This window comes from Oncorhynchus gorbuscha, unplaced genomic scaffold (genome assembly GCF_021184085.1).
Source record: "Oncorhynchus gorbuscha isolate QuinsamMale2020 ecotype Even-year unplaced genomic scaffold, OgorEven_v1.0 Un_scaffold_7:::fragment_2:::debris, whole genome shotgun sequence".
NCBI classification, from domain to species: domain Eukaryota; kingdom Metazoa; phylum Chordata; class Actinopteri; order Salmoniformes; family Salmonidae; genus Oncorhynchus; species Oncorhynchus gorbuscha.
In genome coordinates this window covers 129,422-147,981 of record NW_025745508.1, presented here as the reverse complement: position 1 = coordinate 147,981, position 18,560 = coordinate 129,422, and the positions used below count along the sequence as shown (strand labels likewise).

General features: G+C 43.4%; 1 protein-coding gene across 2 annotated transcripts; it reads right to left on the bottom strand.

Annotated features, from left to right (window-relative positions):
- Positions 1-2,442: 2,442 nt before the first annotated feature.
- On the bottom strand, positions 2,443-18,560 carry LOC124019097 (beta-1,4-galactosyltransferase 1-like). Of its 2 annotated transcripts, XM_046334461.1 has the most exons (6): positions 17,963-18,560; positions 16,075-16,310; positions 4,589-4,776; positions 4,260-4,382; positions 3,781-3,885; positions 2,443-3,540 (listed from the first exon to the last, which is right to left on the bottom strand). In XM_046334461.1, exons 1-6 carry the CDS (start codon positions 18,327-18,329, stop codon positions 3,411-3,413), a joined length of 1,149 nt encoding a protein of 382 aa, XP_046190417.1. In that variant the 5' UTR covers positions 18,330-18,560; the 3' UTR covers positions 2,443-3,410. The 2 variants fall into 2 exon arrangements, with proteins under 2 accessions (XP_046190417.1, XP_046190419.1); XM_046334463.1 differs by lacking the exons at positions 16,075-16,310; positions 17,963-18,560 and adding an exon at positions 5,820-7,697.

The window sequence follows — 18,560 nt, the reverse complement described above, 5'->3', positions numbered from 1 at the left end:
TGCTATTACCTGCCTACGTGATGCAATCTATGACGTGTGATTGATAGAAGATGTACGGTAGGGAAACACCACGGAGTTCACGCACACCCAAAATATTCTAGAGGTGTTGCCTGACGGAAAGGTAAATTTGAGATACAAAAAATGGTATCACAAGCTGGCGATTAGATACAGCAGATTCACTGTTTTGTTAGACTTCAGTGCAGCTTTTGACATTATAGATAATCGTCTGCTGCTGAAACAATGTATGCGTTATGGCTTCACATCCTATGCCATAATGTGGATCACATTGCATAGTTTGTCAATTTTCATGAATTTTTCCAAATGTAAAACTTCAATAGCTCCTTGGTCATGTGACCTACTGACTTCAAACCAGGTTCAGAATGTCCACTGATAATCCACAATATATAAGGGTAGTCAGTGGACATTCTGAACCTTGTTTGAAGTCATTAGGTCACATGACAAAGGAGATATTAAAATTTGGAAAAATTCATGTAAAATCGTGTGAGATTAAAATGAACAAACTAAAGGGTGTACAGTGGACATTCTGAACCTTGTTTGAAGTCAGTAGGTCACATGACCAAGGAGCTATTGAAGTTTTACATTTGGAAAAATTCATGTAAAAGTGTGTGAGATGAAAATGGACAAACTAAAGGGTATGCAATGTGTAGGCCCACTAAGTGGACATTCTGAACCTTGTTTGGTTACATGTTCAGCGTATGTATTGACCAGCCTACCTTACTAGCTCACTCTCCATCCCTACATTGGACAATTAATAACATGTGTGGTAAACCGTGGGATGTTAGGTTGAGCGTGCAGAGATTGACAGGGAGGTTTTAGTCCGCAAAAACAACTTTACAAAGAAAATCACGTAAGTTTGGCTCAGTCCTACTTCTCTAGTGTGGCTTGGTGTCGGTCTCTCCCCGTTTCCCCTCTCGCGGTGTGCCACCGTGCTCCTTTCATTTGGCCTCCACGGCTGGTTGGCACTTTCCTCGAATTACCTCCATTTAGAGCTGTCCGTGTCGGGGTGCCCCAGCTCCCGTATTACCAGCAGAGGGAGCCAACGTCGCCTCACGTACCTCCCCTCTATTACCATCCCCTGGGGCAGACCTCCTGGGAAACCAAACATGACTCTCGTACTTTGCCCCTTTACTTTATGGTTGATATTAACGACGAAAGGAGATACTATCTGTCTCTCTCCTATTGTGTACCTATGTTAAATACTGTGGAAAAATATTTTTAAATATAGAAGATGCATGACTAGAGTTTATGCAATATGGGTGTATATCCACTTCACGCTTCTTAGGTGTCACAAGGAGCTATTGAAATGTAAAACTATGAAATATGTACGTTACACCATGTGATTTTACAGTATCAAAACAAGAGTATGCAATATAGAAGGGTAGTCAGTGGTCATTCCGCACCTTGTTTGAAGTCAGTAGGTCACATGACCAAGGAGCTGTTGACATTTTAAATTGTGAAAAATGAATGTAAAAACATGTTTGATGAAAATGGACAAACTAAAGGTTGTGCAATGTGTAGGCCCACTGAGTGGACATTCTGAACCTTGCCTGAAGTCAATAGGTCACATGACAAAGGAGCTGTTGACATTTTACATTAGGAAAAATTCATGTAAAATCTTGTGAGATGAAAATGGACAAATGAAAGGTTGTGCAATATAGAAGGGTGGTCAGTGGACATTCAGAACCTTGTTTGAAGTCAGTAGGTCCTATGACCAATGAGCTATTGAAATTCAAAAATGTAAATAAATCATTTAAAATAGTGCGAGATGCAAATCAACAACAAAAAAGTGTGTGCAACGTGTGTCTGTGCCATCGGGTTAGCTACGACCCGTTTTGAACGTTTTAGGAGGAATGGTTAAAGAGCTATTGAAATGTGAAAAATTAGATTTGTCAGTAATGGCTGTTGGTGGACGTAAGGAAAACTACAGGCGAATATCCGTCGAATATCCAACCTGAAACTGTCTTTACCTCGGTGAGAGGTCTATCTGTGATAACGCACTGCTCTGCTTTCTTGACATCACAATCAACTTAACAAGTCTTACAAGACCTACCTTTATCACACCTGGACTATTGTCCAGTTATAAAGTTCCAAGTTGTGAGGTGACGGGGGAAAAGGAAATGATTAACTTCTAATGAATAATACTCTAGTCTCCCTAGGCACACGGGTTGCCTCCCACAATGTGAACAATGTTGCCCGAAGTCTGGGATTTCCTTAGACTGATTCACTAGTGTTTCTTGTTAATTATTTGACTAACCACAAATGAATCCATTACTGGTTTCCTTGTAACAGGATGGAAATCCAGAGCTCGGTCTGTAGTCACTTTTTGGAGTCCCCAATTGAAGACTTGAAATGAAATCAATTCAATTAAACACATATTCCAATCATTTGAACTATAATAAATTATATTCAATAGCCCAACAGGATAATTAAAGTTAAATGTATTCAATAAAAATAGATTTTGAATAATTAAAAGGTAAAACAAGCATGCAAGTGATCATGTCACAGGTAGGGAACAGGTCTTGAATGTAAGGAAGCATGGAAGTGATCATTCATACAGGTACTGAATAGGGTTGGAATGTAAAGAAGCATGGAAGTGATCATGTAACAGGTAGTGAACATGTCTTGAATGTAAAGAAGCATGGAAGTGATCATTCATACAGGTACTGAATAGGGTTGGAATGTAAAGAAGCACGGAAGTGATCATGTAACAGGTAGTGAACATGTCTTGAATATAAAGAAGCATGGAAGTGATCATTCATACAGGTACTGAATAGGGATTGAATGTAAAGAAGCATGGAAGTGATCATGTCACAGGTAGTGAACGTACAGAATCACAGCAGACAAGTGATGTTCTTAGAAACATATAGTAACCAAACCAATCGTTGCTTTTAGATTGTGATTAAGACCTTTCACACAGTTTCAAACATGGGAAACATTTCTGCAAAAAATATATTAAACCCATAATCATCCCAAATATCTTAGCCGAAAATGAAAGAAACGATATATAAAATATGTATTAACTATATGCAAATGTATACAACTTATATACACATTTAAACCAAGTAGTTCTCCCTTACAGGATTACACAAAGACAACTCATTACAAATGACATACAAAATAACTTCTTCGTCCCACGCCCCTTCCCTTGTCCTGCCATTAGAAGTCAAACATGTTGATCAAACATTTTGATCCACTCTGATATTTACGAGGTCTTGTTGTGCCATCCCATTCATCCAAGTGCTGTCCATTTGTTTCCACAATAAATACACGCGTTCCGGAGAATTCAGAATATTCTCAGTACTGCATTCCATGGTTCCGCTGTGCTTTCTCTGCCCTCCACCTTGTGATAAATGATGTGCAAAATAACTACTAACATTTATCCACTTTCACTAAGGTTTCCCCACATCTACTGTGATTTTCGTGAACAGAGCATCCTTTTCCACTTTGACGACTTTGTACTTGAGAGAGCTGATCCCATCTGTATTTATCGTCAGTCTCGTGCGTTGTATTCTGTCAAACCTGCAAAGGAAACGACTCATCAGTCTACTATCCTCCTATGAAGATATTAGGGATGCACTTATATGTCAATTCTGGGGCCATACAATAGCCAATATTTTCTTGGCTGTGATGGCTGAGTAACAATGCTGATGCTATCATGAAGAAATAAAATCTTTCCCCTTAATATCTACATTTTCTTTTTTAAAGGTACTACATTGTGGGGAACTTGTTGAATGTGGTTGTTCTAATCTAAAGCTTTACCTCTGAGGATTTGGGTCGTTCAGTTTGTCTCTCTCGTGACGGATCATCCGGCATTTTCCGACCTCGCCATCTGGACGAGAGATGGACATTCCTCTGGAGCTCAACCTGTGGAAATCAGAGTTTATTATTATAATGGACTTTGCATACAAGTTGGAAATACTGTGGAATTCAGGGTTGGGGTCAATTCTAATTCAATTCAGGAAGTGATTTAAGTTTTAAAAAACGTGACAACTTTTTAATTAAAACAGCTTCTGCTTTTCAGTTTATAAAAAAAAAAATATTGAAAAAAAAACTGCCATTTCAGTTTCTGAATTGACTGACCCTAACACCCTGGTGAATAGATTGTGTTTTGCATGAGCATTAGACAATGCATCGGTAACATTAGAACGGGATGATGTCCCCTTGCCAAGTCTGACTTTAATATAGGCCCATCCGTAATGCTTTAAAAAGTCTGTTTGGATTGGAATGCACTGTCTTGCCTGTTGAAAATGTCGTCATCTTCACCACCCCAGCCCCAGTAGTTGTTGGGAAAGCCGTTGATTTCCAGGAACTGCTCCTTACTTAACGCTGAGACACCGCCAAAGTACTGGTTATAGGGCAACCTATGGATGAGACAAAGACAAAATATTTCTCATCTGGCCCATACAAAGAGCCAAGTACTGAAAAGGGTAGGCTAAGCATAAACAGATATACTTGTTTACTACTCTTCTAGCTATGTACTCATTGTATGAATTGAGGAAGAGTCCCAATTAATGAAAATGATGATGATGCATTAGAAAGAAGTTGTCGGTTGAATTTTGTGCCGTACTTGAAGCCAAACTTGTCCATGGAGACAGACAGGTGTCTGGGCTGGCTGAAGCATTTGTAGGGGTTGCGGTCATCCATGGGGATGATGTCCACATCACTGAACACAAAGCAGTCGTAGTCATACTCTTTCAGGGCCTCAGCATAGCCAATGTTCATCAGCTTGGCCCTGTTGAATGTGTTGTCTCCATCCTAATGAAGAAATTACAGTAATATTTAAAACATGGGTAAGCTAAATTAATTGCCAAATATTCACTTATAATTGAATAAAGTTTGTCCTTAGAACATGTTTAATTCATCAAAAAGTGTATTTTAAAACATCTGGTATATGCTAATTCATTTCAAGTTGATGTACTCTTGCATTTTGCATTTGAGTCATTTAGCAGACGCTCTTATCCAGAGCGACTTACAGTTATCCAGAGCGACTTACAGTTATCAACCACATCACAGACATAGAAAGTATTTTTAATCTTCTTAGCTGTCACAGATCTCCCATTGTTGGGTAAACTATTTAAAGATTTACTGACGTAGCGGTGTAAAGCACTGCATCTCCGTGCTAGAGGTGTCACGACAGACCCTGGTTTGATTCCAGGCTGTATCACAACTGGCTGTGATTGGGAGTCCCATTGGGCGGTGAGCAATTGTCCCAACATTGTCTGGTTAATGGTTTGGCTGGGTTAGGCCTTCGTTGTAAATAAGAATGTGTTCTTAACTGACTTCCCTAGTTAAATACATTTTTAAAAAGCAAGCAGACCAGTTTTCTAAGTTCCTGACAGCCTGAAGATCTACTGAGCTGCAACATTACATTCCAGCCAGTTCTCTTTCCCAACACCCAGCTAACTTCGCATTGCCATTAGCATATAAGCAAAGTACTATAAAAAAAGGAAGGTCCGCACTCACTACTTTTTTCTTTTACAGATTACTTCAGGTCAACGCACCACCTTCTAAAAGACAGTCACTCGGTGCCCGCTTCTTGGACACAGATTAAGCCTAGTCCTGGTCTAAAAATACATTTAGTCTCGGACTATGCTTCATGTGTGTCTGTCGAAACCGCCCCTAGGAGCCCCAGACAGGTTTTGTCCTTATCTCATATGAGGAAAGTAAACAATATTTGCATAACCATCATGTAATACACTAACTAGAAATACCAAGGGACTTCCCCTTAAGAAATGTCAGAAACTAAGCAACAGCTTGTTAGAGAACCGCGGAGTATACCTACAGTCGCTCTTAGTTACCTCAGGAGAAAGCAGAAGGAGAAGAAGAAAGCCACCGAGCATTGGAAGAACCCAACCATAATTTAGCAGAGATGTGATTGGTTGCAAACATGCAGTGCTAGGAGAGTGGAAACAGAGTTAGTAGTAGTTATTAGTATGTCAGAATGCGAAACAGAGAGAGAGGGAGAGAGAGAGAGAGAGAGAGAGAGAGAGAGAGAGAGAGACGTTATCTGCTATTTTGGTTTCAAGAACAGGAAGCACCTGTAGAAGTCATGTAAGGACACAGTTCTTTCCTCTACGCTGTCAATGGCATCTTCATAGGAGTAGGCTACTCTTCACTATCAATGTGTAGTAGTCACCAGCTGACAGTTAGGGCCGAAGTGGTGATTCTGTCATTCAAATACACCACAAAAATGAAATAATATTGAATTTGATTATATAAACAACAACAAAAATCTAAAGTTACAATTCTACAACAGGTTGGTCAAAACAAGCTTTGTGATTGGTTGAGACAGGGTCTAAGCCATACTAAATAACCAGTTTAGCACAGGTAAGCCTATAATGCAAAAATTGGCATCTTGCTTTCTGTTCCATCCGAGAAATCACTGAGAAATCACTGCGCATCCACTGTCCCATCAGCCCAGACAGGTCATTCATTAACTTCCACTATAAAAAGGATCCAGACATTATCTCCCGTGCTTCTAGCCTAACGCCTCAATCAGACCGACAGTGTCATAACATCAATGCTGTGCAATCAATTCTGCAGTCAAACTTCCCCATTATGTAATCCAAAATTGTTACTCTATATGTGTGCAATAAAAGTTTAACATTCACCTTTTGCTAATATTGTCAAGTCTATGCATACAAGGCAAACGCAGCGTTCCATTGGAAGTGAATGTATTTCTGGTGTGCCAAAACGCAGACGATGTCGGTCTGATCGAGGCATTACATTTGGTCTGTCGGTCTCTCTGACATTTGTTGAAATTCTATCTCCACTGTCCCAATGAGGATAATGGTGTCAGGACGAGACAAACATATTTTCTCAGCCCGTCGAAATCATGAATCAAACTAAATTAAATGCAGCTAGTGTGCGGTCGTTCCTGCTTCCGTTTGAAGTGACTGTGTTGCTGTGTAGTTGGCTAGCTCCTCTGAACAGTGTCCTGACAGGAGAGCAAATGTTCTATGTCAGGGAAAATCGTGCATCATTAGCTCATTGTTATGGATGCATCCAAATAAATGTCAATGGAAAACAGCTTAAACAAACTCAAATACAGCTACTTTGCTGTTATTCTGGCTACACAGTTTGACGTGACAGCGTTAGCCTTAGTTGGCTAGCTAGCAAGCAAGGGATAAGAGCGTTGCCATAAACATTTAGGCCGAACGACTGGGTCGCGTCCATTGATATGGAACAAAAATACTTCACGAGTGGGTCACGGCTCCGGCAACCTAACGGATAGAATGAAAGACCAGCCGGTTTGGCTAGCAACTAAGATTTGTGTCAGGACTAGGCCTATATTTTAATTGAGGGACGAAATAGTAACCTATGAATACATAACGAAATCAAGTGTTTTATCTAATTGGTAACCCGTTGTAGAAAAGCAATTGTTCACTCGAGGTTGTGCTAAACAACTTTCTTTCTTTTTTTTATCACGGCTGCGCTGATCTACCCGCACACGGATCCGCCTTGCACCTGTGATCGCACAGCTGTGCTAAATAAGCATGCCCTCTCATCTACAAGTGCTTTAACCTGTTAGAGACACCAGTTCCCATTTGGACACGCGCCCCCACCCCCCCAGCTGGAATGTGGCGCAGGGAACGCAAGAAATATTCCTAAAAATATTTAACCTCCACACATTAACAAGTAAAATAGCTCAAATGAAAGATAAACAAGTTGTTTATCTAGCCAGCAAGTCAGATTTCTAAAATGTTTTACAGCGAAAACATAGCACATGTTTATGTCAAACCACCACCGCAGACATAGCTCATTAGCATAGCCAAGTAGGAAAAAATATGCAATCAACAAACGCAGGATTAAAAGAAAAATCATTTCACTAACCTTTTGAAATCTTCATCAGATGACAGTAATATAACATGTTACACAGTACATTCATTTTTTTTCAATAATATGCTATATATATCCATAAATCTCTGTTTACAATGATGCATCGTTCAAAAAATGCTACCCAAATGTCCTGAGAAATGACGATAGCCCCGGCAGATAACGTCAGCTAACAAGGAATACACATCATAAACTTTGACTAAATATGCATGTTTTACATATGTATAGCAAGATACACTTCTTCTAAATGCAATTGCATTGTTACATTTAATTTTAACGTTACATTTTGCATTCACTAGACTATAATATGGAGTCGGCGCTCCCACAGTAGCATCATGACTCCTTTATCTTGGAGTCGACAGAAACCCAAAATTAATACATTAAATATTCCCTTACCTTTGTTGTTCTTGTCATGTTTTGTCATTGATTATCATGTCTTGTCCCTGTGCTTCCCCTTCTATTCGTTTCCCTCTGCTGGTCTTATTAGGTTCTTTCCCTCTTTCTATCCCTCTCTCTCCCCCTCCCTCTCTCACTCTCTCGCTCTCTCTTCTCTCTATCGTTCCGTTCCTGCTCCCAGCTGTTCCTATTCCCCTAATCAATCATTTAGTCTTCCCACACCTGTTCCCGATCCTTTTCCCTGATTAGAGTCCCTATTTCTCTCCTTGTTTTCCGTTCCTGCCCTGTCGGATCCTTGTCTATAATTCACCGTGCTGTGTCTATGTATTGCCCTGTCGTGTCGTGTTTCCCTCAGATGCTGCGTGGTGAGCAGGTGTCTGAGTCTGCTAGGTTCAAGTGCCTTCCCGAGGCAACCTGCAGTTCTTGATCAAGTCTCCAGTCTGTTCTCGTCTTTACGAGTAGTATTATGCCTTTTGTTTTGTAAAGTATCTTTACTGGATTAAAAACTCTGTTTTCGCCAAGTCGCTTTTGGGTCCTCATTCACCTGCATAACAGAAGGATCCGACCAAGGAATGGACCCAGCGACTACAGATGCTCGTAACACTGCCGTCGAGATCCAAGGAGCCATGCTCGGCAGACACGAGCAGGAATTGTCTGCTGCTCGCCATGCCGTGGAGAACCTGGCCGCTCAGGTTTCCGACCTCTCTGGACAGTTCCAGAGTTTTCGTCTCGTGCCACCTGTTACTTCCTGGCCTGCCGAGCCTCCGGAACCTAGGGTTAATAACCCACCTTGCTACTCCGGGCAGCCCACGGAGTGCCGCTCCTTTCTCACCCAGTGTGATATTGTGTTCTCTCTCCAACCCAACACATACTCTAGCGAGAGAGCTCGGGTTGCTTACGTCATTTCACTCCTTACTGGCCGGGCTCGAGAGTGGGGCACAGCTATCTGGGAGGCAAGGGCTGATTGTTCTAACAATTACCAGAACTTTAAAGAGGAGATGATTCGGGTTTTTGACCGTTCAGTTTTTGGTGGGGAGGCTTCTAGGGCCCTGGCTTCCCTATTCCAAGGTGATCGATCCATAACGGATTACTCTATAGAGTTTCGCACTCTTGCTGCCTCTAGTGACTGGAACGAGCCGGCGCTGCTCGCTCGTTTTCTGGAGGGACTCCACGCAGTGGTCAAAGATGAGATTCTCTCTCGGGAGGTTCCTTCCAGTGTGGACTCTTTGATTGCTCTCGCCATCCGCATAGAACGACGGGTAGATCTTCGTCACCAAGCTCGTGGAAGAGAGCTCGCGTCAACGGTGTTTCCCTGCTCCGCATCGCAACCATCTCCCTCCTCTGGCTCAGAGACTGAGCCCATGCAGCTGGGAGGTATTCGCATCTCGACCAAGGAGAGGGAACGGAGGATCACCAACCGCCTGTGCCTCTATTGCGGATTTGATGGACATTTTGTCAATTCATGTCCAGTAAAAGGCCAGAGCTCATCAGTAAGCGGAGGGCTACTGGTGAGCGCTACTACTCAGGTCTCTTCATCTAGATCCTGTACTACTATGTCGGTCCATCTACGCTGGACCGGTTCGGGTGCTACATGCAGTGCCTTGATTGACTCTGGGGCTGAGGGTTGTTTCATGGACGAAGCATGGGCTCGGAAACATGACATTCCTTTCAGACAGTTAGACAAGCCTACGCCCATGTTTGCCTTAGATGGTAGTCATCTTCCCAGTATCAGATTTGAGACACTACCTTTAACTCTCACAGTATCTGGTAACCACAGTGAGACTATTTCTTTTTTGATTTTTCGTTCACCTTTTACACCTGTTGTTTTGGGTCATCCCTGGCTAGTATGTCATAATCCTTCTATTAATTGGTCTAGTAATTCTATCCTATCCTGGAACGTTTCTTGTCATGTGAAGTGTTTAATGTCTGCCATCCCTCCCATTTCTTCTGTCCCCACTTCTCAGGAGGAACCTGGCGATTTGACAGGAGTGCCGGAGGAATATCATGATCTGCGCACGGTCTTCAGTCGGTCCCGAGCCAACTCCCTTCCTCCTCACCGGTCGTATGATTGTAGTATTGATCTCCTTCCGGGGACCACTCCTCCTCGGGGTAGACTATACTCTCTGTCGGCTCCCGAACGTAAGGCTCTCGAGGATTATTTATCTGTGTCTCTTGACGCCGGTACCATAGTGCCTTCTTCCTCTCCGGCCGGGGCGGGGTTCTTTTTGTTAAGAAGAAGGACGGTACTCTGCGCCCCTGCGTGGATTATCGAGGGCTGAATGACATAACGGTTAAGAATCGTTATCCGCTTCCCCTTATGTCATCAGCCTTCGAGATTCTGCAGGGAGCCAGGTGCTTTACTAAGTTGGACCTTCGTAACGCTTACCATCTCGTGCGCATCAGAGAGGGGGACGAGTGGAAAACGGCGTTTAACACTCCGTTAGGGCATTTTGAGTACCGGGTTCTGCCGTTTGGTCTCGCCAATGCGCCAGCTGTTTTTCAGGCATTAGTTAATGATGTTCTGAGAGACATGCTGAACATCTTTGTTTTTGTCTATCTTGACGATATCCTGATTTTTTCACCGTCACTCGAGATTCATGTTCAGCACGTTCGACGTGTTCTACAGCGCCTTTTAGAGAATTGTCTCTACGTAAAGGCTGAGAAGTGCTCTTTTCATGTCTCCTCCGTTACTTTTCTCGGTTCCGTTATTTCCGCTGAAGGCATTCAGATGGATTCCGCTAAAGTCCAAGCTGTCAGTGATTGGCCCGTTCCAAGGTCACGTGTCGAGTTGCAGCGCTTTTTAGGTTTCGCTAATTTCTATCGGCGTTTCATTCGTAATTTCGGTCAAGTTGCTGCCCCTCTCACAGCTCTTACTTCTGTCAAGACGTGTTTTAAGTGGTCCGGTTCCGCCCAGGAGCTTTTGATCTTCTAAAAGAACGTTTTACGTCCGCTCCTATCCTCGTTACTCCTGACGTCACTAGACAATTCATTGTCGAGGTTGACGCTTCAGAGGTAGGCGTGGGAGCCATTCTATCCCAGCGCTTCCAGTCTGACGATAAGGTTCATCCTTGCGCTTATTTTTCTCATCGCCTGTCGCCATCTGAGCGCAACTATGATGTGGGTAACCGTGAACTGCTCGCCATCCGCTTAGCCCTAGGCGAATGGCGACAGTGGTTGGAGGGGGCGACCGTTCCTTTTGTCGTTTGGACAGACCATAAGAACCTTGAGTACATCCGTTCTGCCAAATGACTTAATGCCCGTCAAGCTCGTTGGGCGTTGTTTTTCGCTCGTTTCGAGTTTGTGATTTCTTACCGTCCGGGTAGCAAAAACACCAAGCCTGATGCCTTATCCCGTCTGTTTAGTTCTTCTGTGGCTTCTACTGATCCCGAGGGGATTCTTCCTTATGGGCGTGTTGTCGGGTTAACAGTCTGGGGAATTGAAAGACAGGTTAAGCAAGCACTCACGCACACTGCGTCGCCGCGCTTGTCCTAGTAACCTCCTTTTCGTTCCTGTTTCCACTCGTCTGGCTGTTCTTCAGTGGGCTCACTCTGCCAAGTTAGCTGGTCATCCCGGTGTTCGAGGCACTCTTGCGTCTATTCGCCAGCGCTTTTGGTGGCCGACTCAGGAGCGTGACACGCGCCGTTTCGTGGCTGCTTGTTCGGACTGCGCGCAGACTAAGTCGGGTAACTCTCCTCCTGCGGTCTCAGACCGCTCCCCATTCCTTCTCGACCATGGTCTCACATCGCCCTAGACTTCATTACCGGTCTGCCTTTGTCTGCGGGGAAGACTGTGATTCTTACGGTTGTCGATAGGTTCTCTAAGGCGGCACATTTCATTCCCCTCGCTAAACTTCCTTCCGCTAAGGAGACGGCACAAATCATCATCGAGAATGTGTTCAGAATTCATGGCCTCCCGTTAGACGCCGTTTCAGACAGAGGCCCGCAATTCACGTCACAGTTTTGGAGGGAGTTCTGTCGTTTGATTGGTGCGTCCGTCAGTCTCTCTTCCGGGTTTCATCCCCAGTCTAACGGTCAAGCAGAGAGGGCCAATCAGACGATTGGTCGCATACTACGCAGCCTTTCTTTCAGAAACCCTGCGTCTTGGGCAGAACAGCTCCCCTGGGCAGAATACGCTCACAACTCGCTTCCTTCGTCTGCTACCGGGTTATCTCCGTTTCAGAGTAGTCTGGGTTACCAGCCTCCTCTGTTCTCATCCCAGCTTGCCGAGTCCAGCGTTCCCTCCGCTCAAGCGTTTGTCCAACGTTGTGAGCGCACCTGGAGGAGGGTGAGGTCTGCACTTTGCCGTTACAGGGCACAGACTGTGAGAGCCGCCAATAAACGCAGGATTAAGAGTCCAAGGTATTGTTGCGGCCAGAGAGTGTGGCTTTCCACTCGCAACCTTCCTCTTACGACAGCTTCTCGTAAGTTGACTCCGCGGTTCATTGGTCCGTTCCGTGTCTCCCAGGTCGTCAATCCTGTCGCTGTGCGACTGCTTCTTCCGCGACATCTTCGTCGCGTCCATCCTGTCTTCCATGTCTCCTGTGTCAAGCCCTTTCTTCGCACCCCGTTCGTCTTCCCTCCCCCCTCCCGTCCTTGTCGAGAGCGCACCTATTTACAAGGTACGTAAGATCATGGACATGCGTTCTCGGGGACTGGGTCACCAATACTTAGTGGATTGGGAGGGTTACGGTCCTGAGGAGAGGAGTTGGGTTCCGTCTCGGGACGTGCTGGACCGTTCGCTTATTGATGATTTCCTCCGTTGCCGCCAGGGTTCCTCCTCGAGTGCGCCAGGAGGCGCTCGGTGAGTGGGGGGTACTGTCATGTTTTGTCATTGATTATCATGTCTTGTCCCTGTGCTTCCCCTTCTATTCGTTTCCCTCTGCTGGTCTTATTAGGTTCTTTCCCTCTTTCTATCCCTCTCTCTCCCCCTCCCTCTCTCACTCTCTCGCTCTCTCTTCTCTCTATCGTTCCGTTCCTGCTCCCAGCTGTTCCTATTCCCCTAATCAATCATTTAGTCTTCCCACACCTGTTCCCGATCCTTTTCCCTGATTAGAGTCCCTATTTCTCTCCTTGTTTTCCGTTCCTGCCCTGTCGGATCCTTGTCTATAATTCACCGTGCTGTGTCTATGTATTGCCCTGTCGTGTCGTGTTTCCCTCAGATGCTGCGTGGTGAGCAGGTGTCTGAGTCTGCTAGGTTCAAGTGCCTTCCCGAGGCAACCTGCAGTTCTTGATCAAGTCTCCAGTCTGTTCTCGTCTTTACGAGTAGTATTATGCCTTTTGTTTTGTAAAGTATCTTTACTGGATTAAAAACTCTGTTTTCGCCAAGTCGCTTTTGGGTCCTCATTCACCTGCATAACAGTTCTTCCATCAAACGACCTGGAAGGGATTATACTTACCAAACCAGCATTTAGTTTTCAAGTCTACGTCTTTCAGTTCTCAAAATACCCACATTTCGGTCGAAATTTACGCAAAATTGATGTAGTTGCGCACCAAAACGTTGAAATTATATATTATATGTCTAGTTAACTTGTCAAACTAACTTCATAATCAAGCTTTAACATGTTATAAAGGTGTACAGCAATTTTGAGAACAAACAGAAACACAAGCACCGTTCAATCGATCTTGGAAGAAAGAGAGCACTTTACCAATGAGCACAGAAAAGTGACAGCTGTTTTTGATTGACTGGGAGCATACCGCGTGCTCAAACTCTCGCGAGCGGGCGATTCTCACAATGACAAGCCCCATTGAAAGCTGAGATCACGCTGAACACGTGGAGACTGTTCTGGGAGCGGTAACTGTTTGTGGAGGGTGTCTGTGATGACGTCAAAGGTGGCATAAGTTTTCTGATGAGAAGAGATAGTTTGGGAGAATGCATATTTTGAGAGTTCTGCTTTACACAGAGACACAATTTAAACGGTTTTAAAAGCTTTAGAGTGTTTTCTATTCAATAATATTTTTTATTTGCATATATTAGCAACTTTTGACAAAAAATTATTATGTTTACCATGGGCACGCAATTACTCCAGCGGGGGCAATAGACAGCCCTATCCCTAAGAGGTTTTAATCAGTTGCCTTTGTTTGGTCTTCATAATTAGAGATGCCTGCTATATCCCGGAAAGTACTATACCTGACCATGTTCATGCTTTAAAGGGGGCAATCTGCAGTTGCTACATCCAATTTTGAACGTATAAATTAAGGATAGATATGCATTGATTCTTGAAGAATATAACGTATAAATGCCTTTGAGCTTAGTTCAACTTTCATACCCCATCAGAACCCAAAATATAAGCTGGTTTTACCCCAATGTTTGTGAACATTGTAAATGCATAGCCTGAAAATATGCTTAAAACTATAATGTTGATATCTTGGATGATCCGTCTTTGCATCAATAGCTCCATCTATGAATTTAAGAGTTGTTACATTTCTCCAGGCCCTATTTAAAAATAAATTTAAAAAACAGAGGCAGGGAGCCGCTTTGTTATTGCTTCAACTGTGTATTGCCCCTTTAATGTAACTTTTTTTTGTATCTATGGGAGAGAAAAAAAAAGTAGTCCTCTGTCTCTTTATCATCACAAGTTAAGAAAGGGCAGAGAGTTCATTGAGGTGATGGATGTGGTGCAAAGGAGGAAGGAGGGGAGAATAAAAGGAAAGTCAGAAGCTGTCAGCGGTATGCAGTCAAACAACTTCAGCTGGTGAGGATGAATCGTTGGATGATGATTTTAATCATCCCTCACACCAAATATTTCCTTGTGAGAACATTTGTATAGGAGCATCCTACATGGCTAAAAATAAGGGTGCTTTGCCATTCTATAGCGAGCCATTGACTCTTTTCTCTTCCAGTAGTGTAGGATGGGCGCTCATACTGCCATATCTGGTTTCTAGTCGGTCTACAAAGACAGCAAGATGCATCTGTGTCTGAAATCCTTTCACAATGACTAAATCTGTTGACTTAAACTTACAAACGTTTGCCCACGGGAGAAACCGTCCAACAGAAATACATGGACCTGAGATACCACACAATCAGTGTCAAACATATTTAGTTCCTCTTATAACATGTAAGATATGTTGTCCTTTAAAACAATACATTAGAATAAACTCATACTTGATGACATCACGGTTATTTGAAAGAGACACTCCATGTTGCAAACCGTTTTGCAAACCGAAGGCTTCCATTTGTTCATCACGGTGACTTTGCTGTGCCCTCTGATTATCTGTGAGAGACACCTGGTGGTTTATAGATAGTGAGTATAAACTTCAACTCACAGCTGAACCATGTCTGTGTTTAAAGTACAGGCCTGGGCTTGTGTGGAGTCGGGGCGCTGGGGCTGGAAAGCTGGGGGGCTGGGGCTGGATGCCTGTCTATCTCCTGTTTCAGTGTCTCTCTCAGTGTCTCTCTCAGAGCTCTTAGTTTCTCACAAACGTCGCACTTCTTACAAATCTATAATTTCGTAGTTCCGTACATTTACGTTTCCTCTTCTTTCATCCCTCTTACATTTTCTGTAGGAAGCGAGGGTGAAGGACGGCTGGAGAGGACACAAGGAATCAAGGATAGGCTTATTGAGATTTAGCCTCGGTTTAAAGACCCTGAGGTATGATTTGTCACTGTGAAGAGGGGGGGGGGATGTTGCGACACACGTTAACGTTCTTCCTGGTATCTACAATGACGGGTGGGAGGTTACTTGTGTGGAAACCTTCAGGCATGAATAAACAAATGCATGACAACCGAGCTGCTTTCTTTGTTCAGTCAGACTCTGAAAGGTGAATTCAGTGAATAGATGAAACCTGTCATGCACAGAGATTAGACTGGTTTCTCTGGCTTTACCTGATTGATGACATAGACGCCGTAGTCCAGCTGTTGGCGCTGAAGGATGGGATGGAGGTAGTAGAGCCAGAACTTGAGGTGATCGTCGCGATGGCGGAAGGGGATGATTAGAGCAACCTTTTGGAGGGCGGCACAGTCTTGTGGTTTGTAGCGACCTCCTTCCTGCAGGCCTGGGTTCTCCTTCCTCACTGTGTCCAAGCTGACAGGCATAGAGAACTCCACCCTGAGAGGCCCCACTGCAGGTCAGGAGAAACAGATCTCTTGATCTCTCATAAACTCTCACACACCTCTTCCTGTTCCTCAACCACATTCACTTCCTTTTCACTTTCTGCCTTCACACCTCCATCACTCCCTGCTCTATCTCGCTCTCTCTTTGTTCAAAGTTTTCAGCCTTTGACCTCATGTAGAAAAATAGAGCACACACACAAACACACGTGCACGCATGCACGCACACACACACACACGCACGCGCATGCACGCATCCCTTATTGATGTCACAAGCATTTCGCTTACACACAAGCATTTCGTAACACTCGCAATAAAGGGAAAGGGGGATACCTAGTCAGTTGTACAACTGAATGCCTTCAACTGAAATGTGTCTTCCGCATTTCACCCAACCCCTCTGAAATAACATCTGCTAGCCATGTGTACGTGACCAATAAAATTTGATTTGACGCACAGATCCAAAGGAAATGGTGCTGACTTATTATTTATATTATTATATTAACGTATATCTCATGCTTGTTTCTTTGCAACAGGCAGTTCAGAGGTTAAGAGGAAATATGTGTTATCTCGTCCCCCCCCAAAAAAGTATGGTCTATGCTGCTGAAAGTATTTGCCCCGAGCCGTGATTGAGCTGAACACAGAACATATAGTTATTTTCAGCAACAGAGAGCAAACTTCACAATGCAGCTCGGCTTAACATGAAATAAGTTGAGAGATCTTTCCTCGTATTAACTTTCATTTAAAGCCAGGAAACATAGGCCTAATGAGATACACAACTACATAATATATGTATAACTACATAATACAATGTTTGATGTGACTGTGCCAGTATACAAATCATTAAGAACACCTGCTCTTTCCATGACATAGACTGAAAAGGTGAATCCAGGTGAAAGCTATGATCCCTTATTGATGTGAAGGGGAGGAGACAATTTAATTAAAGCCTTGAGACAATTGAGATATGAATTGTGTATGTGTGCCATTCAGAGGGTGAATGGACATGACAACATTTTTTTGTGTCGAACAGGGTATGGTAGTAGGTGTCACAGGCGCAAGAACTGCAACACTGCTGGGATTTTCATGCTCAACGGTTTCCTGTGTGTATGAAGAATCATCCACCACCCAGAGGACATCCAGCCAACTTGACAAAACTCCCCAAAACTGTGGGAAGCATTGGAGTCAGACACCTTGTAGAGTCAATTCCCTGACGAATTGAAGCTGTTCTGAGGGCATAGGGGACGAAGGGGGTGAAACTCAATATTAGGAAGGTGTTCCTAATGTTTGGTATATGTTTGGAGAAGATCCCAGAGAATGATCCCACGAATGTTAGGGCTGATAATTATATATATTTCATTTGCTTGTTATTTTTGGCCAAACAGTTCGATTAAATATATAAAGTTTTAATGTATTTTCTTGGGAGGCCAAACTATCTGGATTCAGGTTCCATGCTTGATTAGGGGGACAAATACAGTCCATATGTGCATGACAGAAGAATTGGAGCATCAGCATGGAAATAGCCTGCTAATGTGTTATAAAGAGTCCTCGTACGTGTTTATAACAATTACATGTATAATACAATATAATGTAATGTTTCTGCTGTGCATTTTTGATTAAATACCAGCCCTTGAATTTAAATGAATTGATCAAATCATAGCCTACTTACCCAGATGAGGAGACGGATCAGGACATTTTTCAAACTTATTCCACAAAGTTGTAGTAGAAGTAGTGTTAGTAGTTGTTGTAGTAGTTGTAGTAGCTGCATTGGGTAAATGTATATCCTTAAACTTCGGAGTTCGCAATATTACAACGCTGTTATTAAGGTCGTGTTGTCCATTATCTTGCGGTGGAAGTGTCACGGTAATAAAAGCTGTTTCAATTCGCGTCTGTGTCTTTCTTTGTTTGTTTGCTGACAACCCATTCGAGTAACCAATTAAATTAAATAAAACCACTAAGAGATTAATAACACCTAAAACTACAACCACGGTCCAGCCTTTCTTCCGCAGCCTAAAGTTGAGAGATGAGTCGAGCATAATGCGGCTGTCAGATGCCGTACTGTAGTGACAAATACATATCCGTTTACGCACCGATCGTATTAAAAAAGCAATTTAAAAAATACTATTTTTTTTGTGCCAAAATCAGTATAGTTTCAAGCTAAAAGACAAGGTAATGTAATTTTCTCCAACATCCTATGCTGTGTGGCTGTGACCATCAGTTGTCTAGGCTCCCGAGAGTGAATGAACTTTGTGTACTACACTTCATGG